Source organism: Carassius carassius, chromosome 6 (genome assembly GCF_963082965.1).
Source record: "Carassius carassius chromosome 6, fCarCar2.1, whole genome shotgun sequence".
Lineage (NCBI taxonomy): Eukaryota > Metazoa > Chordata > Actinopteri > Cypriniformes > Cyprinidae > Carassius > Carassius carassius.
The window spans coordinates 18,818,730-18,842,974 of record NC_081760.1 but is presented as its reverse complement, the minus strand read 5'-3'; the positions used below and the strand labels follow the sequence as shown (position 1 = coordinate 18,842,974).

The window sequence follows — 24,245 nt, the reverse complement described above, 5'->3', positions numbered from 1 at the left end:
TTTTGGCGGAAAACTAAATATACTTGTGTTGTTTTAACAAAACATATCTGTGTAAAACGAACAGTGCCACAAATCCATTTTTTTGAGTGTGTTTGATAGTTTCTGAAAAAGTTATGTTCAGTTTTATAATGTTACATTCATTATTATTGAACTAAATGTAATTCCATATAAATACAGTATTTTTGTATTTAATGTTAGTTTATCAGTATGTTTTAAAGTATTTTTTTTTTTCGATTATTGGTGATTCCATAGGCTCTCTCTCGTGCACCTGCGTGGTTTAAAACAACAAATAGTTATGCTATGACAAGAACAGAGAGTCTCTCTCTTGCTCCACACATGCACAATAATGTTGTGTATCGTTGATCTCACGGGCTGATGATATGACGATTTGAAAAATGACCATATCGCCCAACACCACTGTGCATGTTATATGATGCTAGTTTTACTCAAATCAAATGGTAAATTGCTCATGATGTGACTCTCAGAGCAGTTCAGGAGTTTTCATCCTCATTTAGTGAGACGGCAGATAAGTTCTCATTCAAGTGAATGAGAACTTAGTTTGGTACTCTTATGCTGTGACAGGCACTTTCTCTATGTGCACGCTCAGAAAACCGTTTATCAGAAGTTTAAACTTATAAAGTTTAAAAATGCATGATTTAAGCCCAATGAACATGATAATCACAACCAAAATAGATATAATTTAATAATTTTAGCAGGTACGAGCTGTAATGGTGCAGCCAGTGTTGCAAAGAATTGGGCTACTTTAACACTGTTGCCACGGGTTGTTTTTCGTGTCTGCTGGTTGAAGCAACCCAAATAATTTGATATTTAACCCCTGAAATGTGAAGTTTAATGGGGGACCCCCCTCAAAATGCAGTTGGGCTAGTTTTGAGTAGCAATTGTATGGATTTTGTTGCGAAAACCTGGTGACCCTGGGAAAAGGGGCGGGGAGCAGTAGCTCATTTTAAAAAGATTTAAAGAGACTCCACGAAAAACAGCGAGTTTCTGCCTCCACTCAACATAAGCATTTTCAAAATTATACAATAAATTATCTGTGGGGTATTTTGAGCTGAAAATTCACAGACACATTCTGGGGACACCAGAGACTTACATTACATATTGTAAAAAGGGGCATTATATGTCTTTTTTTTAAGATAAAATAGTTTCCCTCATAAGATTAACCATTTAAACTGCTTTTTGTTGTCTGTAGGATAAAGAAGTGTAAGAATTACTATGAGGTACTGGGTATCAGAAAAGATGCCAGCGATGAGGAACTGAAAAAGGCCTACAGAAAACTTGCTTTGAAATTCCACCCTGACAAAAACCATGCACCAGGAGCAACTGAGGCTTTTAAAAGTAAAGCTGCCTTGAAACACCATATCCAATATATTGATGTACATAAAATATAAAACAACAAATGCTGTTTTTTTTTTCTCCAGAGATTGGAAATGCTTATGCAGTGCTCAGTAACCCAGACATGAAGAGGCAGTATGATGTCAGTGGAGCAGAGGATCCCAACAGCTCAAGTTACAATACTCATGGAGGATTTGATTTCCACAGAGGTTTTGAGTCTGATATTACACCTGAAGAACTCTTTAACATGTTCTTTGGAGGAGGCTTCCCCTCATGTAAGCACTTTTGTATAGATCATAAGCAGATATGCATACTTTGCACATATATATTTTCTTCACACAGATGGAGAAATCTGCACAACATTCACTTCTAAAAATTCTGGTTCGTAGGAGGGACTTTCAAGTCAAGTCACCTTTATTTATATAGCACTTTAAACAAAATACATTGCGTCAAAGAAACTGAACAACATTCATTAGGAAAACAGTGTGTCAATAATGCAAAATGACAGTTAAAGGCAGTTCATCATTGAATTCAGTGATGTCATCTCTGTTCAGTTTAAATAGTGTCTGTGCATTTATTTGCAATCAAGTCAATGATATCGCTGTAGATGAAGTGACCCTAACTAAGCAAGCCAGAGGCGACAGCGGCAAGGAACCGAAACTCCATCGGTGACAGAATGGAGAAAAACCTTGGGAGAAACCAGGCTCCTCTGACCAGACAAAACCAGCAGTTCAATTCCAGGCTGCAGCAAAGTCAGATTGTGCAGAAGAATGATCTGTTTCTTGTGTTCTTGTCCTGGTTGTCGTCTGAGACAATGTCTTTACAGGGGATCTGTATCTGGGGCTCTAGTTGTCCTGGTCTCCGCTGTCTTTCAGGGATGTAGAGGTCCTTTCTAGGTGTTGATCCACCATCTGGTCTGGATACATACTGGATCCGGGTGACTGCAGTGACCCTCTGATCTGGATACAGACTGGATCTGGTGGCTATGGTGACCTCGGAATAAGAGAGAAACAGACTAATATTAGCATAGATGCCATTCTTCTAATGATGTAGCAAGTACATCGGGTGTTATGGGAAGTGTTCCTGGTTCCGGTTTACCTAATTAATGCAGCCTAAAAATCTTTTAACGGATTTGGATATTAAAAGCATATTAGTATGTTATGTGTAAGCCAGGTTAAAGAGATGGGTCTTTAATCTAGATTTAAACGGCAAGAGTGTGTCTGCCTCTCAAACAATGTTAGGTAGGTTATTCCAGAGTTTAGGCGCCAAATAGGAAAAGGATCTGCCTCCCGCAGTTTTGAGAGTTTTGAGAACGTAGAGGATTATAATGTAAAAGGAGCTCATTCAAATACTGAGGTGCTAAACCATTCAGGGCTTTATAAGTAATAAGCAATATTTTAAAATCTATACGATGTTTGAAGCTCTGATTGTGTTTACAGTGTGCAATATAACATGTGTTCATGTTTCGCGTGTAAAAAAAACACAGTATTTTTCACACAATTCACCTATCTGTATACTGCTGTTTTCACTGTCATAAAAACGGGGCTGATGACTTCCTTGTTCTATAAAGTCCCTCCTTCAGAAATACGTTATGAGTTCTGATTGTGCCAGCGGTTCCTGTGTTGTGATTCGACACCAGCTTAGCGCACGTGGCCCTCCTGGAAACGTGATTGGGCTGGTTTTGAGAAGCAAGTGGGCAGGAGCATGTGCTGGAGATGTACTTATAATCACAGGAGCGTTTTTACTGACGAGATGCGCATGAAGATTGCATTCGATTTTTTTGCACATCCCTAACATCTAGTTAACAATGCTAAACAGCGTTGCCCTTTGTGTAATAAGTTACAGAAACTGTTAAATGCACCAATTTAAATAATAAAATACACTTACCGGTTGTGGTCCATAAACAATGCCTTCTCCAGACAAAGAGGGAACTGCTCCATCTTTCAGGAATAATCTTTGTGCGAATCCGGCATTAAACTGATTGAGATTGAGAAAGCTGTCTTCAGCAAGCTGTCCTCAGCAAAATGTGCTGCACATAGTTTTACATGTGGATTATAATTTTCGGGAACCGAGTTAAACATAAATTGTAACCATTAATCTCCAAGTACAGCGTCCCTGGGAAGGCCAAACAAAGATGATTGGACTCCAAGATGAAAATAACAGCGTTTCGACGACATGGCGACAAACACAAAGGCAGCTCTTCCTCTTCTCCGTCGGAGCGCAACAAGGCCACGCCCCCCTGTTTGTGTATTCATGTGGGCGGAGGTTAGTCAAAAAACTGTTTTAGTGACGTCATTACTGCAAGAACTAGAGGGATGTAGTCCAAACGGGTCGTTTTTGTAGGTGAATTCTGTTAAATAAAATATCTCGCTTGGCATTGAACTTTGAGCTTTAGAATTTTACAGATATTATTTATACTCTAACAACAACATTACACACTAACTAAAGTTTAAAACATGGGATCACGAAGAACGGGACCTTTAACATTTCTGCATTTGACATTGAGAGCATAGGCTGTAATTTAGATATATTTTTGAGATGGAAAAATGCAGTTTTACAAATGCTAGAAACATGGCTTTCTAAGGAAAGATTGCGATCAAATATTTTTGACATGGAAAAATGCAGTTTTAAAAATGCTAGAAACATGGCTTTCTAAGGACAGATTGCGATCAAATAGCACACCTAGGTTCCTAACTGATGACGAAGAATTGACAAAGCAGCCATCAAGACTTAGACAGTGTTCCAGGTTATTACAAGCAGAGTTTTTAGGTCCTATAATTAACACCTCTGTTTTTTCAGAATTTAGCAGTAAGAAATTATTCGTCATCCAGTTTTTTATATCCACTATGCATTCCATTAGTTTTTCAAATTGGTGTGTTTCACCGGGGCCGCAAAGAAATATAGAGCAGAGTATCATCAGCATTACAGTGAAAGCTAACACCATGTTTCCTGGTGATATCTCCCAAGGGTAACATATAAAGCGTAAAGAGTAGCGGCCCTAGTACTGAGCCTTGAGGTACTCCATACTGCACTTGTGATAGATATGATACCTCTTCATTTACTGCTACGAACTGATGGCGGTCATATAAGTATGATTTAAACCATGCTAATGCACTTCCATTAATGACAACAAAGTGTTCAAGTCTATGCAAAAGAATGTTGTGGTCAATTGTGTCAAACGCAGCACTAAGATCCAATAGAACTAATAGAGAGATATAACCACGATCAGATGATAAGAACAGGTCATTTGTAACTCTAAGGAGAGCAGTCTCAGTACTATGATACGGTCTAAATCCTGACTGGAAATCCTCACATATACCATTTTTCTCTAAGAAGGAATATAATTGTGAGGATACCACCTCTTCTAGTATCTTGGACAGAAAAGGGAGATTCGAGACTTAATAACAGCCAGTTTGAAGGATTTGGGGACATATCCTAATGACAATGAGGAATTAATAATAGTCAGAAGAGGATCTATGCCTTCTGGAAGCACCTCTTTTAGGAGCTTAGATGGTATACAGTAGGGTCTAACATACATGTTGGTTTAGATGATTTAACAAGTTTATACAATTCTTCCTCTCCTATGGTAGAGAATGAGTGGAACTGTTCCTCAGGGGGTCTATAGTGCACTGTCTGATGCGATACTGTAGCTGACGGCTGAATGGTTAAAATTTTATCTCTAATAGTATCGATTTTATTAGTAAAGTAGTTCATAAAGTCATTACTGCTGTGATGTTGGGAAATTTCAACACTTGTTGAGGCTTTATTTTTCGTTAATTTAGCTACTGTATTGAATAAATACCTGGGGTTATGTTTGTTTTCTTCTAAAAGAGATGAAAAGTAATCGGATCTAGCAGTTTTTAATGCTTTTCTGTAGGATAGGTTACTTTCAATACGAAGCAATACGAAATACCTCTAGTTTTGTTTTCCTCCAGCTGCGCTCCATTTTTCGGGCTGCTCTCTTTAGGGTGCGAGTATGCTCATTATACCATGGTGTCATACGGGTTTCCTTAACCTTCCTTAAGCGTAAAGGAGCAACTGTATTTAAAATGCTAGAAAAAGAGAGAGTCCGTAGTTTCTGTTACATCAAGTTGTTCTGAGGTTTTTGATATGCTAAGGAATTCGGGAATACATCAGGAAGATAACTTTAAAAAGCAGTATTTTGTTGTAGAAGTGATGGTTACTTCCATACTTGTAACAAGAAGTAGAATTTACAATTTTGGCTATATAAAGTTTGCACAAAACTAAATAATGATCTGAGATATCATCACTTGGTTGCATAATTTCAACACCATCAACATCAATTCCATGTGACAGTATTAAATCTAGTGTATGATTTCGACAATGAGTAGGTCCTGAAACATGTTGTCTAACCCCAATAGAGTTCAGAATGTCTATAAATGCTGATCCCAATGCATCTTTGTTATATGAAGCACCATTACTTCAAAAGAGTTATACTTGAAGCCTGCCCTCTGAGAAATCCTGAAAGCGTTGTTATAAATTGAAGCAACACTTCCCCCTTTGCCTTTTAGACACGGCTCATGTTTATAACAGTAATCTTCGGGGGTGGACTCATAATGTAATCATCAGGTTTTAGCCAGGTTTCTGTCAAACAGAGCACATCTAGATTATGATCAGTGATCATATTATTTACAAAAAGTGTATTGGGTTTAAAGAGGGCTGGGTGTTATAAAGTGGTGCACTGCACTCAATATACTTGTAGAAATTTGAAAACTGGTATAAATTTTGGATTATTACCTCAACCATGGTTATACATAGGTGATGTTGCAGTAATTAGAGATGTTCCGATACCCTTTTTCTCTTCCCGATACCGATACCTGGGCTCAGGGTATCGGCCGATACAGAGTACTGATCCGATACCTGGGTGTGTATCTGTATATACAGCTGTATTTATACTACTAGCCCTGTGTAAATTGCTAGAATTATTTTATGGTGTGCTTCAGACTTATCCCTTAATAAAACATGAACAAATACATGGTGAACTACTGTTTTTATTACAGTATTTTTATTATCTGACATGAATTTGACAGTAATATTATTTATTTTCTTAAGCGAAAAAGAACTTCAAATGCAGCCAAAAATCTAACCCCGCAAACTAAAAGTGGTATTTTAGTTTTACTATATAACTGTATAAAAAACTGCAACAAATAAGTCTAGGAATATAAAAAAATGATATATTAAACAGATAATCTCTTTACAACAAAACAAGTAAAAAAACAAGCAACCTTCTAGGCATAATTATTATTATTAATAGAGATGTATTATTATTACTATATAGATACATAGCTAAATCTACTGTAGGCTACAACAGTAGCTTAATATATTTTCAATTTACTCACGTTAAACTGAACATTTATTTTGATGGGTTGCCATGAAGATCTTTGAGTGTCTGTGTTTATGATATGACAGTTTTCTCAAATGAAACGGTAAATTCTCATTAAGTGACAGTTTATGTGTTCGTGTTCTCATATAAGTAACACACGGCAGAGGCTACAAAACAGTGAGCTCCTGCGCATCTGCGCCCGTCACCCACAGAGATGTAGAATTTGCAGGAGTAATATTTAAATAGTATTTTGCGGTTTAATATTCACAGACACTAGTATATATTCGGCTACAGTCTGGAGCCCTGCACTTAGACTAACACGGAAGCGACTGAACGTAGCTGCGGGTACCGAATATACTCGATACCAAAGAAGTAGTTTTCCACTCGAAGAAAGTATACCACTCGAAGAAGTTTTCATTTCTTCTTCACTGCTCTAAACAGGGGTTGCTTGTGGCAACACAGCACAACGTCCTGTTTTTGCAATGCATTCTGAGCAGCGAAGAAGAACCGTGCAGCGGTTAGGCAAAGACCAATAACTAGGTCTTGTTTAAGAAAATGGTATCGGATCGGTATATGGGTTCATGTACTCACCGATATCGATGACAGAATTTGTTGTGGTATCGGTGATATTTCCGATACTAGTATCGGAATCGGAACAACTCTAGCAGTAATGCACACACCTGAATCCCCCACACAGAAAGTTGTGAAGAACTGTAACAGTAACAACAGCTGAATAGTAAATAGTGTATACTGTGCCGAAGAAGCCTCTGAAGCTGATTTCAAAATATGGAGGTTGGTAGATCAATAGACTGGGCCATCAGACCATCAGAGAGACCAAATCCTTGTACCTTTACAGACTTTGAGAAAAGGAGGTGCTGCAATGTACATTAATGAGGTCATCGGATGCTTCATGCACTTTTGCAAGTTGTTTGAACTGTAATGGCAGTGTGTGTACACAACCACACTATAATGATATAAATCCACCCAGTGTTTTTTTTTTTAATCTACTAAAATTTTTACCTCTTTCTCAAACTGAGCTGATCTCAGATGACTGTCATTGTGATGTCATACAGACAGGCATTGCTACTAAGTTATGTAATTATTGGCTGGTTGGTAAGTGTTAAATGAGTCCACCTTCAACTCTCTTTGACATTCCGATCCGGAGATATGGTGTTATACATTTCTTTCCAATTTTAAGTTTATGGGATTTTTTTTTTTTTTCATAGCACAGCACACCTCTCCTCAATAAGCTGTATGACACCACATCCATGGTTCTGATACAGGGAATTTTATTATTTTACTCCATAAGGATGCATTAAATTGTTGTTATTTTTATGATGAAAATAGTATCATAGAGATGTCTCTGTGATCAGATGCTGACATCAGTCTGAAAGGGTTTTTGTTTCTCTTGCTTATTCTATGCACTGACATTCTCTAAGCTGTGGTAAACTATAAAGTTTGTTTGTAATGCACTGACTCAAAACATGGGTTTGTAGAGCATACTTGTCCTTTCATTTATGAATTGTTATTATTATTTTATTTACTCCTGCCCTGGTGAATGTAATGGGGAAAAAACAAATGTTTAGCTTACCTGTCAAGAAGAAACTCCGCAATTGATCTGAAGATGAATTGAATCTAGGGATGTCCCAATCCTATCTCAAGGATCATTATTTTAACTGATTTATTGGCTCTCCTAAATCTGCTCTTTATTTGACATCAGCTATCATGCAGGTGTTGCGTAGTAGGTTGTGTTATGCACCTTTAAGTGGGTTTGAAAACCACCATTAAAAGGAAAACAAAAAGCTCAAATTTGCATGTGTGACATGAGAAACAGGGAGGTCTGTTGTAGACGATTAAACGTTTGAGCTTCTGTGTTTAGTATATTTGATGCAATTTTTTGTAACGATCACTCTTTAATGTATTGCTTACTTTTATCTGCCATCTTATTATCTGAGATATTATAACACATAAAGCATTTTTGGCAACTCCAAATGTGATTTGATAACTGTGCATAATGTAAAAACTGCACATAATGTGATAAAAGTATTAATAATTAATAAGTAATGTAATAATTTTCTTAAAACGTAATAAAAACTTGAGTTCATAATGTAATAATCATTTTTAAATGTAATAACAAATGTTCACATAATGTAATAGGTTATTCTATGATAAATTATTTGATTATGAACAAACTGTGGTAATTTATAATGTAATAACAGTTTATAAGGTACCAGCACATAATTTAAAACATTATTATGTTTACAATATCATAATTATCTTTCAATATAATAAATTTAAGCACAAAACAATCATAGTTTTTTAAAAAGAAAATTAGACTTATTAGGCTACATTGTGAACTTTTTTTATAAAAAGCTTACTAATTTTGTGATTATGACATGCTTAATTTTTGAGACATCAGGCTTTTATACTGATCATTTCCCTGGTTAAAACCACTTATAGGCACAGATTTAATGCATGATTGTAAGATGTACTTTATTGGGTGGTTGTTCTGCAAGCTTAATAAACAAACTCCAGCTAGTCCAAAATGCAGCAGCTGGAGTTCTTAACAGAACCAGGAAGTATGACCATATTAGCCAGGTTCTGTCAACACTGCACTGGCTTCCTATTAAACACTGTATAGATTTTAAAATCTTGCTTACTACTTTTTAAGCCTTGAATGGTTTAGCACCTCAGTATTTCGCAGTGATGTAGTGAGCCCCCACTCCCATCGGACTCAGCAAGACTCCCCCATTTGATGTCTTGCATCATGCTCCTCATCCAGTGGCAGGTAGGGCTTGGCCGTTTAACAGTGTGAGCCACAGCTCCCATCGAGTGTTGTATGGGCTCTTCTGGTTGCCCTGCCTCCTTCTCGCAAACTCTAACCCATCTCCCTTGATGGCATGCATATTTTATGGGGCTATTAACCAAATTTACTCTCAGGCTGCTGTCCCATGCCTCTTTAGCTTCTTTTGGGGGAGTTCAGGATTAGGCTATATTCCAAGCATGGAGCCCTCCTTCGGTACAGCACACCAAATATGCTTACTTTGCTCAATCCAATTTTATATACAGTAAGTGCAAACTTGTTAAGCTGCTTTTATTAGTAATTTTACAAAAAAAAAACATAAAGCCAATTTTCAGTGTACCCAAACTCTTGGTGTACACATCAGCAGCAGTTACATATGATACCTCTTTGTCACTTGGCTAGGCAAAATCTTTGGTGCAATAAACGGTTTATTTTGATTAAATGACAGTATTTGTCTGTTCGAACTGTCATGAACATACCAATGCTAGTGTTTCCATTGCACTGTGCATGAAAATGGCTGACCATTCAGATGTGCTCTTAGGTATGTTCCCAGAAATGCTGTGACTTGGTGGCACTGATGCACTAACTATTTTGCCAGTGACAGTGAATAGAAGAAAAAGAATCCAGACCTGGCTCTCTTTCTCTATACTATTTTAATGGGTATTGTTTGAAAATCATCATAGCAGATTGTTTGGCCTCATTTACTTTCCTTGACAATGGGTGTCAGAAATCATAATTAGGGTTATTATGACAAATAAGTAAAATGCAAATCAAATAATGAGACAAAAATGGGAATATTAATAAAAAAGGGATATCAGCATTTTGGTAAGCAAATAGAATATTATACCACTCATTGTGCACCACAGTATTCCTGCTTTTGCATGAGCACCACCTACTGTCAGAATGTAATCCCCACAGGGACCCTAAACTACAGTAGTACCAGAAGCTAGGAAAATTTCCAGTGGTGGAAATAGAGAAAAAAAAATCTGATTAATTTGGAAAAACTAAAAAATATTTTATCACGTCTGGTTAGGTGTGTATGGAACTGAATATGGGATTTTGTGTTTCTTCAGCGAACACACATGAATTCACTAATGGCCGAACATACAGTCACCATACGGATGAAACCAGAAGAGCGAGAGCAGAGGAGAGTGGAGATGTATGTATTTTTTTTTCTTGCTCAATCTTCATGAAAAAGCTTCCTCAAATTTCATCTGAGCGATATTGTCAATAGTGCTGATATTTTTTGTATTAGTATGAGTGACTGTATTCACAGAAATTACAACTATTTGTTTATTTCTGAATAGTGTCTGGTCAGAAGAGTTGTCTGTGTTTTCTCAAACTCCACAGAGTGTTATCTCTCACTAGTTACTACTTTCTAACTACAGATTAAGTGCTTTTCACTCTTAAAATAGTAAATCCTGGGTCATTCTAAACCCCGGGTAAGGAATCCTGGGTTGTCTTGTTTCACGTTTCACACTGCTCATAAATTGCTTGGGGTTAACAATTAATCCTGGCTAATTATAAGATTACATTTCTTACGGTACACTTCTAAACCCCAGGTTAACTTTTTTCATATAAAAAAAACAAACCAATGTCTTGGCAGCAAAGCTGTAACCATGAAACACGCCAGAATCGGCCGGGACATCTGGCTATATTTGAGTGAATGATTGCATTCCCTTTCGATACTTCACTCGTACTGCGTCTCTGAAATGCTTTGGGGAACTAGCACAATTATGCTGTGCTGTGGTAGAGGAATGACTTATTTGTAAACTTTCCTTAAGCACCCAAGGGGCTCGGAGGGACAAATATAGTAGGCTAAGCCCTTCATGTGGCAACGGGTAAAACTCAGAGGTCAAGCCCGTCCTGGGCAATCGTTTCAACAAAAACTCCTACAGTATCGGCGCATTGGGAGGGCAGAGAGCGTACAAGAAGTAAAGCTGTACTAGTGAGTTTGAGCGTGTTATGGCCAAACTCTACTCAAAGCTAGTCCCGCCTTCTAGCAGGTGCATGCCAACTATGCAGAAAAGACCCTAGCCTGTTGCCTCCTAGCCTCCTGGAACCCATCAAAAAGCAGTCAACCAAGTTGTTCCTGCCCACCAACTGGCCAGCTATACTGTAGGTGCGTGAAAAGCTGCTATAGCTGCTACATAGACCTTGAGAGTGGATGGGAAACAACCCTTATCCAGCAACTCTTGGAGAAAGGACAGTATCAATGATATGTCACAGGAGTTTGAGCAGGCCGAACATTTAAGTGTTTAGACGTCTCGTAGATGGGGCCCTAGCCTGAGAAATTTAGAATGCTCTTATCAAGAGGCCAAAGGTGCAGAGCCCAAAGCTCAGGCTGAGGTTGCCATAGCATTCTGTTCACCTGAGAGAGGAGGTCCCATCTCAGGGGAATGGGCCATTAGATTAGATTAGATTGCATTGACTTTATTGTCATTGCACATGTAAGGATCAAGGCAACAAAATGCAGTTAGCATCTAACCAGAAGTGCAAAAGCAGTAAGTTACGGATATACATTGTCTACAGTATATTACAAATGTAGAATAAAGATACAGATAAGGCTATGGACATAATTTAAAGATTTTTAAATACTATCAGCATGAAATAAAGATGGGTGTACTATGAACATTCAGATGGAATATATAAGTGTATGTAAACTATAAGCAGAAAATATGAACATCATTTACACTAGTGCAATGGACAGTTATAAAAAGTGCATAGAAAAATATTCCATGGGGCTGTAATGAGCAGCCAAGGCAGCTCCTTGTATCAGTGTTGGTTCCTCCAGAGCCAGGCCACTAGGAAAAATTTGTGAGCATGTCTGCTCCTTGGTTCAACCTGCCCAGCACATGCGTTGCTCTTAGAGAAAACAAGTTGAGCTGTGCCCATTCCAAAAGGTGCCCCACCAGAATGAAGTGGTGCTTTGAGGAAAGCCCTCTAATATGAGCCTGTCATCAAGGTAATTTAGAATGCAAATTCCCATATGTCTCAGAGGGGAAGGACCCACATCCATGTGCTTCGTAAAAGTGTGAGGAGCCAGGGACAGTCCAAATGGAAGGACCGTATATTGATATGCCACTCCTTCAAAAGCAAATCTCAACAAACGCCAGTGATGAGGGGGCTATCTGGATCTGAAAGGAGTCAAAGAAAACAACCAATCCCCTGGGCATACTTGTGAGAGGATATGTTTCATTGTAGTCATCCTAAATAGAGGTTTCAGTGATGGGATGGTCCAGGTGACCATGGGGACCATCCTTTTTGGGGATGAGGAAGTAATGGCTTTAAAGCCTGACTCACTCTGGGTTGGAGGAAACATCTCAGCGGTTCCTTTTGCCAGTAAATTCATCACCTTGGAGTGCAGAACATGTGCGCCTTTGCTCTGTACTGAGGTGGTAAGCAGAGCAATATCTTGGGCCTGGAGCCCTGATGTTTAGGAAATGGGTAGCACTGTCGAGGCTCAGGCTTTGGTGAAGGATGCGCCATAGGAGGCACAGGCTTCAGGGATGGCTGAGTCGACGCTGCTGGAGCTCTTTGGCAGGAAATGCGTGCTGCGCAGCAGTGAAGTGTTCAGCAAAGCCTTCGACTGCACATCCAAACAGGCCAGTAAGACAGACCGGGGAGTCAAGGAAGGGGACTTTATCTGTGTCTTTAATCTCTGACAAGGTCAACCATAAGTAGAGCTCAAGCACCACCATCAATCTGGCGATTGAACTGCCAATTGCCTTAGCTGTGGTCTTTGTGCCGCATAGGGCTAAGTCAGTTGCACTGAGCTGTTCCTTGAAAACTGTGGAATCTGGCCCAGACTCATCCATGCAGTGGAAGAGTTTGGTCTGAAAGACCTGAAGGACCGCCACTGAATGAAGTGTGGAGGCCATCTGACTGGCAAATGCGTACGCTAATCCAGCAGCGATTGGAAAAGTTTTCCTGCACAGTTTGGAGGGATGAGTGGCTTTTTGCTTTCCATCTGATGGCCATGGGCAGGGAGAGGTGCGTAGCCACACACTTGTCCAAGGGAGGCAGCTTCTTGTAACCTTTTGCTTCAGCACCATCTACGAAGTGAGGGCAGATGAAGTTGAAGTTTGCAGGTGGGCTGAGTAGGAGGCGCACCACAATCTGGTGACCTCATCATGGACCTCCAGGAAAAACGGAAATATTTGCTGATGAGGGGCTTGATGGTGCCCTGATAGGAACCATTTGTCCAGGCAGCTGCGAGTGGGCTTTTCCAGATGGCCAATGGGGAAAAACCTTGACCACTGCTGCTGCAATGCTAAAGGCAGTGGGAAGAAGCGGCGAATCTGCTAAACAGAAAGGTTGCTGGCCGGCTTCAAGTCTCGTTTTTTTTTTTTTTAAATGGCCGTGCAGTTACACTGTTATTAAAAGAGGCTTTAGTAAACTGAGAAAAAAATAAGTTTTCTCCATATATTCTTAGTGACGCAGTTTGAGTTAAGTATCGAAAGGCAATGATTGTTTATAGAAAATACAGGGTTTTTGTGACTAATGACACGTCATTATGTCATTACGTCATTATATTTTTGATTAAGTGTCTATTGGTAAGCATCTAGCCACATTGTTTCACACTGCACATGTTTGTCAGTAAGGTTTCAGAACCCTTGTTAAAAGTGTTGCTAACAACCATTCTAAATTACAAGTGTGAAACATTTCTCTACCTGGGGTTAAAAGCAGGGTTTAGAACAACAATAACTTGGTCTAAAGGGTTGTGTGAAAAGCCTACTTACTGTAGAATAATTTTATTATTATTATTATTATTTAAAACTATTTATCATGCTAGGGTTTGTTTGAGTTGCTTGATATAAGGGTTTGGGTATTAATACACATTTCCTAATTCAATACAATTCCATTTCAAATGTTTTTGTATATATTTCAGTGTCCAATATGACTACAGATGGACAAATTCTCTTTCTGCTTACACTGTAAATATCCCAGGGTAGTGTTTAAGACCTATTCAAACCAGTAACTCATTTTAATACTCATTAAATAACCAACTTAAAAGAGTAATTTAAGAAATTGGATTATACGATTGCATTGTTTTGTTTTGTGTATACAATTTTTTAACATGTCACTGAAGATTTAGTTCTGCTTAGAAACTTCAAAAAAATGATAAACAGAACCTTCTAACATTATGAAAGCATTAAAAAAATGAACAGCACGGCCTATCCACAAGTAAGTTAGCTCAGCAGTATGAAGGAATATCTGCAGGGCATAAAGTGTTGTTGAAAAATATTTTCACACAGCCACTGATAATAGCCATAAAGTAAAATGTTGACCTTGGGATTTTTGATTTCTGTATTAGGATATTTAAATAAAAGGTTCAATTAAATAAAGATCACAATTAAACTGAAAATCTGTATTTTTTACACAGTCCTATATGAATTTTCATTCTGCTATTCTTGTGTAATGACTGATGCTGGTGTCTGTTCTTTAGGGTGGGTTCTCCATGTTTATTCAACTTATGCCAATCGTTGTGCTGGTCTTGGTCTCAATCCTCAGCCAGCTGCTGGTGTCCACACCACCTTATAGCCTGTACTCCAGACCGTATGTCATAATACCTTATTATACATGCCTCACAATACCTTACAGTATACACTTTAGATAATGGGTAATTATGCCTTATGTTATATGCCTAACAATTTGAATGAATTTCACATGATTATCACAAATAACTTATAATGTAAGTCATTACAGTTTATGGACCCCACCTGCCTGTATGCACTCCTGACAAAGCTAGGCATGCTCCTGACAAGATGGCAGATGTTGTCCTTGGGATCTCCTGTCAGACCTGGATCAGGGCATCAGTGAGACCCTGGACAAGTCTGTGGTGCTACTTGGTGGCTTCAGATGCTCCATTACACAACATCCCAAGAGTTTTAAATTGGATTTAGGTTTGGGGAATGTGAGGGCCAGTCAATGGCATAAATGTCTTTATCATCCAGAAACTGCCTACACACTCTGGCCAGATGAGAACGGGATTGTCATGCACAAGGAGGAATCCAGGGCCTGCTGCACCAGTCTAAGTTCTGACAGTGGCTCTGAGGATTTTATCCCAGTGCATGACAGCAGTAAGGGTACTGTTGGCTAGCATGTGGTGGTCTGTGTGATCCTCCAAGGATATTCCTCCCAAGACCATTAGTAATCCACTGCCAAAACCGGTCATGCTGGATGATGTTGCAGTCAGCTAAATGTTCCCCATGGAATCTTGAGACTGTTCACATCTGTATATTAAAAAGTGTAATTAATAATTTTTATAAGCGCAGCACTGTTTCTGCTGTTCCTTAAGTACCACCTAACCAGCTCAATTTAACAATACTGTAACAATAACTGTGATTATTTTGATCACTATAATCATGATATGTAATTTACATGCAGCTTTATCACTAATAACAGTAGCTATGTAAAAAGTATTCTGATAAAAACTTCAAAACGGATATAAAAAAAGAAAGTGGTTACACTTTATTCTAAGGTCCAAAAGTGGTGGGGGTCATGTTCTAAAAGGACTAGAATCCTTAAAAAAAACAAAAAAAACCTAAAGGATGTTGGGCCCCTGTGCCACCTTCCTAGAGTCTGTTTCTGACATTGTGGTCAAAAACATGCACACCAGTACCCTGCTGGAGGTCATTTTAAAGGGCTCTGGCAGAGCTCCACTTGTTCCTCCTCACAAAAAGTCCTGGTGCTGGTTTGTTGCCCTTTTATGGCCCATCTCCCAATATCACCTCTATGGTTTTGATATTTAACTGCCGGGAGACACAACAAACCACCTTGCAACGGCACATATGGAAACTCCATCCTGCAGAAGCTGGACTACCTATGCAGCCTGATTTGGTTGCAGATACTGCCTCGTGCTACAAGTAGGGACAAGGACCTTAACAAAACACATAACTAGAGACAAATCAGGATAAAGAAAGAGCTATTGCCTGTGACCTGCAAAACCATTCCCTTTTTTGGGGTTTGTCTGGCTGTAGCCCTCTGTAGTACACCTGTTGCCACTTTCATTTGCACCAAAGCAGGAGAAACCGATACACAATCACTTATGCATTCTAACAGAATCATGTCCCTGAAGTTTAACTGACTTTCTGTTATACAGTGCTGATTAAGTGTTCCTTTAATTTTTTTTGCAGCTTTTGCTTCAGCTTTTAATTAGCTGATTTGAGTGTTGTACCACGTCTTTAATATTGAACCTTTTCACAATTTTCAAATTTTCTGAGATACTTGAATTTGGGATTTTCCTTAGTTGTCAGTTATAATCATCAAAATTAAAAGAAATAAACATTTGAAATATATCAGTCTGTATGTAATGAATTAATATAATATGCAAGTTTCACTTTTTGAATGGAATTAGTGAAATCAACTTTTTAATGATATTCTAATTATATGACCAGCACCTATGGGGAATATATGTATATGTGTGTGTGTGTGTGTGTGTGTGTGTGTGTGTGTGTGTGTGTGTGTGTGTGTGTGTATATATATATATAAGTGGTGGGCATAGATTAAAATTTTTAATCTAGATTAATCTCACTGTAATCTTTGAATTAATCTAGATTAAAATTTGAATTCTGCCAAAGGCATTCAGAATATGTGTGCTACCCAAATAAAATAATGACTAAAAGTAACGTTAAGTCTTTGAGAATGGGTTTCTCAAGACAGGTGGTGCATTAGACCAGGGGCTCATCTCCCATTTCCAAAACGCATCACAAACTGCTTGAGAAAGCTGTAAACGAATTCCACATTGCACAAGGTGCAAACAACCTTACGCTTGTTTCACACATAATCCGTCTGCAGTGCGTATGCGTTTCGTATTTTTTATACACACATGTTAACGGATTCCAGCATTAACGCGGTTGCAGTCCGTCAGTGCATTCCAGGAGCGTTGCGTCTGCAGCAGTGCAGCGATTGTTCACGTTCCGAGTAGCAGACTGCAAACGCGTCCTGTGTGAAAGCACAATGAGTAGGAGTCTGTGCTGCTTTTGCAACATATATGAAACACACACAGACTGCATACGCACTGCAGACAGAGACGGAGTATGTGTGAAACGTGTGCGTCTTGTCAAGGTTTCTATTGGGAAGCTTCTTTATTTTACCAATGGGCCAGTTCCTATAAGCAAGGGAAAACCAAAAGAAAATGAACTACAATATACCCACAAAATTAAACAAATTTATTGACAAATAAATCGATAACAATACATATCAAATCAAAATTAAAGAAACTACATCGTAGAACAAAACCTCATTCCCCCCATGAAGGATGTAAATAACCAGCCAACCTCTTATGGACCCCTATACAATCCCAACTTTAGCACACACCACAATTCAAAATAAAGTAAATGACACAAACCCCAAAATCATATTAAATAAAAATAAAACATACTCAGACCAACACCAAGAAATCAACTCCACTGCAAACTTAAGTCTCATGCAAATAAATAGTTTGTGTGATTTAAAGCATCAGTATAGTACAAAGAGTACAAGAGTTGGCTGGCAACACGAGGCTGGGAAGTGAGATTCAAACAAGAAAAATATAAAAAGAGAAAACACCCCACTAGCCAGTATGATTCACAACATCTATACACTCATATCGCTGGAGGCATACAGCGCACACCTATCGGTACTGGCTAGATGGGGAAATCAAAACAAAAACTCAAGAAGAACAGCGATCAACTAAACCTAATACAAAAACAAAAACATAATTAGCAATACAAATTAACAATACACAAAAATAACCACAAAACATATTTCTTTAATCTTTTAAGAAAATAAAACCAAGACACTTACAAACACTATAAAAAAACTCAAATTACCTGCAACACAGCCACTAATCCTGGACTAACTTCCCAGATGGAAACGGGCCTGACCAGCGGCCTACAAATCCACACTGTTTGGCGTCTGCATTAAAATAATTCCCCAATTAAATAAAAGTCTTCATAAATATGAAACGAGATTCATACAAAAACAACAATCAATATTTGCTTGGCCTACCTTCTCAACCAGACCACATCTGTGGACCAACACACAAGGGAAGGCTACCAAACAGCACAATTCCACGCAGACCTCCTCTCTAGGCCTCCCTAGAGGTGCCCGCTTAAAAACCCTCTACATTTAAAAAAGAAAAAAAAATCCCTGAAGCAAACCCGGCAGCATCTTAGCTGCATCCATGTTAGCAAGTCACGTTTGATGTGGTAATTTCACAGTAGGCATACACACAGGTTTAAAGACTCATTCTCGCGCCCTACAGATTCGGCTAGGTATACATCTGCACTAAAATATCAAGGTGAAAGTTATCATAGCTCGCGTAGTATAGACCCAGCTCCCAACCCAACTTTGAGAATAGATTATTTCAAAGTATATTATACCACTAGTATAATATATATATATATATATATATATATATATATATATATATATATATATATTATATATATATATATATATATATATATATATATATATTATATATATATATATATATATATATATATATATATATATATATATATATATATGTGTGTGTGTGTGTGTGTAGTCAAGTCACCCTTATTTATATAGCACTTTTAACAAAACAGATTGTGTCAAAGCACTTGACAGTATTAAATAGGCAAATAGTGTATAAACAATGTAAAATGACAATAGTAAACACTTAATTTTCAGTTAAAGGCAGTTCATCATTGGTGTGTGTGTGTGTGTGTGTGTGTGTGTGTGTGTGTGTGTGTGTGTGTGTGTGTGTGTGTGTATGTGTATATATATATGTATGTATATATACAGAACATGTACAGTATGTGTGTGTGTGTGTGTGTGTGATCTTAAATATTATTATCTTTTGGCCCCTAATAAAAATAATCCTAACAAATACAATAGGATTTCAACAGTGGGGCTTGGCCCACAAATACTAATATAAAAAAAAGAAAATCTGACTAATAAAATAAGGTTCTAGAGCTTTTAAATTCCAGAGTGTTTTTTCATACTGTGTATTAAAACTGTGTAATAGATGTAATCTCTGCTCCTTCACATCCAGGTCCACAGGACAGACTGTTAAAAGACAAACAGAGAACCTGCATGTGGACTATTTTGTCACCAGAGATTTCAAATCAGAATATAAGGGATCAGCTTTGCTAAAGATTGAGAAGAGTGTAGAAGAGGATTATGTTTCTAATATACGAAACAACTGCTGGAGGGAAAGACAGACAAGTATGTGCCATTATTTCATCTTTATCATTACTAACTTATTGTTCTATTGGCTGTTTATTTACACACATTAAAAAAGATGGATACGCTTGAGTAAGTTCTAAGGTCCTAATTAAAAGTATATTAAAACGATGTTTCATATAAACTCAACAAAAAAAAAAAAAATGCCATACTGGATATTAGGTTCTGGGCCAAATCCTGTCTAATGGCGATCCATTCTTGCCTTATTAGTTCTCGAAGTTGAACAATTTGTGGGCTACTGCTTGTCCACTTGCCTTTTGAGGACTGACCACATTGGATTGAGATCCGGGGAGTTGTCTGGCCATAGATCCTACATTTCAATGTAATGATATTAGGAGCCACTTCTTTATCACTCTTGCTTTGTGACATGGTCCTCCATCATGCTGGAAAATGCACCGATCATCATTCCAGATTGCTCATGGATAGTGGGAAGAAGTCACTCTTGCAGGGCGTTTTGATACCATTCTTTATTCATGGCAGTAATTTTGGGTGGAGACCAAAGAGCCCACTCCCTTGTTTGAAAATCAAATCCCACACATGGATGGTCTCAGGATGCTTCACTGTTGGCACAACACTGGACTCATGGTACCATTCACCTTCTCCGAACAATCGATTTCCAGATGTCCCATACAGTCGTAAGGTAGCTTCATCACAGAAAATAACTTTGCATCAGTCTTATGCTGTCAAGCTCTTGTACTTCCTGCAGAATTTCAGTCCGTCCTTGATGTTTTTCTTGGAGATAAGTGGCCTCTCTGCTGCCCTTCTTGACACCAGGCCATTGTACAAATGTCTTTGCCTCACTGTGCATGCAGATGCTCTCACACAAACCTGCTGCCATTCCTGGGCAAGCTCTGCACTGGTGGTGACACGATTCCATAGCTGAATTTTCAGGAGGAGATGATCCCTGGCACTTGCTGGTAGAGTTGTGCAATTAATCACATGCGATTGTCATACACAACTAATAATTACTACTAATCATGATACCGGCTTTACTGACAAGATGCGCATGACAATCGCATGCGATTAATTGCACAGCCCTACTTGCTCGACACTCTTCCTGAGACTCTCCTTGAAGTTCTTGAGGATCCGTTAAATGGTTCCTTTAGGTGCAATATTCTTTGTAGCAATTCCCTTGCATGTGAGACCATTTGATGCAAAGCGATGATGGCTGCATTTTAAATAAAATGATGATGGCTGTATTTTTGGAGGTAACCATTGCTAACAAAAACCTGATTGAAAGCACTTCTTCCCTTCTTATATCGCAATCAGTATGCTCTTATAATCTAATTAGTATGATTTGACCTGCTAGTACTCATTCACACTTTCACATGTGCTGCTGATATTAGTCTATTGATGTTAGCTCGTCATTTTGTGTCAGGATCCAAAAAACAGTGAAATAGTTTTTTTGTTTTGTTTTTTTTTTTGCGATGGATTTCTGTCAACTGGAAAAAATTAGGGGAACAGAAACATTCTGCCAGCACACCAAAAATCACCCCCGACATGGCTGAAGCTTCTCAGTGACAACATATGCCGTTCACATCATTTACAGTCGGGTTATTAGCAGAGAACACAGAGCAGGAATTCTACTCATTCCCGCAGGTTCTGTGCTTATAACACGATGACAGATGATGGAGTCTATCATTTGCAAGTGCTTTTGAGTCTTGAGAACTCACTCACACACTCTTGTTATACATATATATATATATATATATATATATATATATATATATATATATATATATATATATATTACACTGGACTACTGGTCAAATGTTTGGGATCTTTTTTTTTTTTACAGGTGTTTCTCATGCTCAACAAGGCTACATTTATTTCATAAAAAATAAAGGAAAACTTTTAGTATTTTGAAATATTATGATGAAAAATAAAGTTTTTCTAATTTATTATACATGAAAAGATTACAGATTTATTCCTGTGATGCAAAGCTGAATTTTCAGCATCATTACTCCAGTCTTTAATGTGACATGATCCTTCAGGTGATTTATTATCAGTGCTGAAAACTGTTGTGATGCTTAATTTTTTTTTTTTTTTTTTTTTGGGAACCTGTAATACTTTTTGTCAGGATTCTTTAAAAGGATGAGCATTTATTTAAATAATTATTTTCAACAATATACACTAAAGTTTAAAAGTTTGGAGTCAGTAAATTTGTATTCTTTCTTTTTTTTTTAAAGAAGTTAAAACTTTTATTCAGCAAGGATGTGTTAAATTGTTAAGAAATGATAGCAAAGATTTATATTGTTAGAAAAGATTTATATTTTGAATAAATGCTGTTTTTTATTACTTTTTATTCATCTGAGAATCCTGAAAAAAGTATCACAGTTTCCAAAACAAATTTGGCAGCACAACTGTTGCTAACATTGATAATTCTAATAATAAATCAGCATATTAGAATTATTTCTTAAGGATCATGTGACAATTTAGACTGAATAATGGCTGATGGAAATTCAACTTTGCATCACAGAAATAAGTTACATTTTAAATTACATTAAAATAGAAACCATTATTTTATATTGTAATAACGTTTTTTTCTGTATTTTTGATCAAATAAATGCAGCCTTGATGAGAGACTTATTTTTTTTTAAAAATCCCAAACTTTTGACCGGTTGTGTGTGTGTGTGTGTGTGTGTGTGTGTGTCTGTCTGTCTGTCTGTCTTATCTATCTATCTATCTATCTATCTATCTATCTATCTATCTATCTATCTATCTATCTATCTATCTATCTATCTCTCACTCTCTCTCTCTCTCTCTCTCTCTATATATATATATATATATATATATACATACATACACATATACGTATATATATATATATATATATACATACACATATACGTATATTTATATATATATATATATATATAAATATATATATATACATATGTATGTATGTATGTATGTATATATATATATATATATATATATATATATATATATATATATACATATATATGATACTGTATTTTAAAAAGCTTTATAGATCTTTATTGGAATGGGATTAAATAATTTTCATACAATTATTGCACATGCACCTATGTAACAGTCCTTTAGACACTTACGGTTTACAGGCAATAAGCAAGTAAAGTCACATTTACAATACCTATAGTAAAGAGACCTTTCACACTGAAAAACAGTAGAATTAAGAATAGCCCTGCTGCTGTGAGGCATGAGGATTGCAGATGTGACCAGAGTAATACATTTCAAAGTCTATAATATAACAGCTGCAGGGAGACAGGAAGGAAATCTGATCATAATTGCAGTATCAAACCACCTGTAACGATGTGTCCACCCCAGCAATGTTTGAGAACTTGCCTTGATGGAGGAGTGGGATAATATCTATATTTCTTTTTTGATTTTTTTTTTTGTGCTGAGTTTATATGGGAAACCATTGTTTAAAAGAGTAAATAAAGTACATTAAATGGCTAGTTTATACTTTTTCAGCATATAAAAGTAAACTTTAAAAAATCAGATATCGTTCAACCCCTAGTAAGGACATTGTTAAAATAGTCCATGTAGCATCTGTGGTTCAACCGTAATTTTGTGAAGCTATGAGAATACTTTTTGTGCACAAAGAAAACAAAAATAAACACGTTCCCGAGAGTAGAACAACATGTGCATTCTTCTGCTTGTAAACAAGGTGCAGTTACTCAGGAAGGTACTCTCATGAGTGGCAGAAGGTAGACTGACACGGAAGAGAAGAAATTGCTGAATAAAGGTGTTATTTTTGTTTTCTTTGCACAAAAAAGCATTCTTGTAGTTTCATAAAATAACGGTTGAGTCACTGATGTCACATGTCAATAGACTATTTTAGCAATGTCCTTACTACCTTTCTCTTCAAAAATATCTTAATTTGTGTTCCGAAGATGAGTATTCGGAACAACATGAGGGTAAGTAATTAATGATAGAATTTAAATTTGTATATGAACTATCCCTTTAATGTACATGTAAATGTAATATTTTGTACACCATGTCATCATTTTCAGAAACAGACCTACTGTATGCTGCTAAGGTTTACAGAGACGAAAGACTACAGCGGAAGGCTGAGCTCATGACCATGGAGAACTGCAAAGAGCTGGATAGATTAAATGATCTGTTCCGTGGAGGATAAACCTGAAACTAAAATTAATGGACATTTATGAAAATAAAATACCATAGGTATAAATGTAAAAAAAAAAAAAAAGTCCCTCATCTTCCACTGGAATATACTTTGCTTCAAGGTTTTTCAAATCAACTTGAGAAAAAAAATATAATTTTTACCTAGCAATCCATTTTTAATCTGTTTTTCTTTTATGCCTGACTTGACTAATTCGTGAGAAATGATCTTAGATGTTCTACACTTGAAAATAACCTTTTTTTCTTTCTTTCTTCATGCCTTCTTGAACCCAAACATTTGACTTTTATTGGCTATATTTCATTGTAGCTCTCCTTGTTAAGATCTTAAGTGCTACTAACTTGAAGTGACCACTATTTTGAATCTTGATGAAACTTAAATTGTACAAATAAAATAAAAAC

General features: G+C 37.2%; 1 protein-coding gene across 1 annotated transcript in view; it reads left to right on the top strand.

Annotated features, from left to right (window-relative positions):
- The window catches only part of dnajb14 (DnaJ heat shock protein family (Hsp40) member B14), a 100,936-nt gene extending 77,030 nt beyond the window's left edge, over positions 1 to 23,906 (top strand). Inside the window, exons 3-8 of the mRNA XM_059552361.1 lie at positions 1,211 to 1,356; positions 1,440 to 1,628; positions 10,574 to 10,659; positions 14,950 to 15,059; positions 19,528 to 19,700; positions 23,717 to 23,906. Coding sequence (XP_059408344.1) covers positions 1,211 to 1,356; positions 1,440 to 1,628; positions 10,574 to 10,659; positions 14,950 to 15,059; positions 19,528 to 19,700; positions 23,717 to 23,841 — 829 coding nt within the window. The 3' untranslated portion in view covers positions 23,842 to 23,906. The remainder of the gene's footprint in view (positions 1 to 1,210; positions 1,357 to 1,439; positions 1,629 to 10,573; positions 10,660 to 14,949; positions 15,060 to 19,527; positions 19,701 to 23,716) is intronic.
- The last annotated feature ends 339 nt before the right edge of the window (positions 23,907 to 24,245 follow it).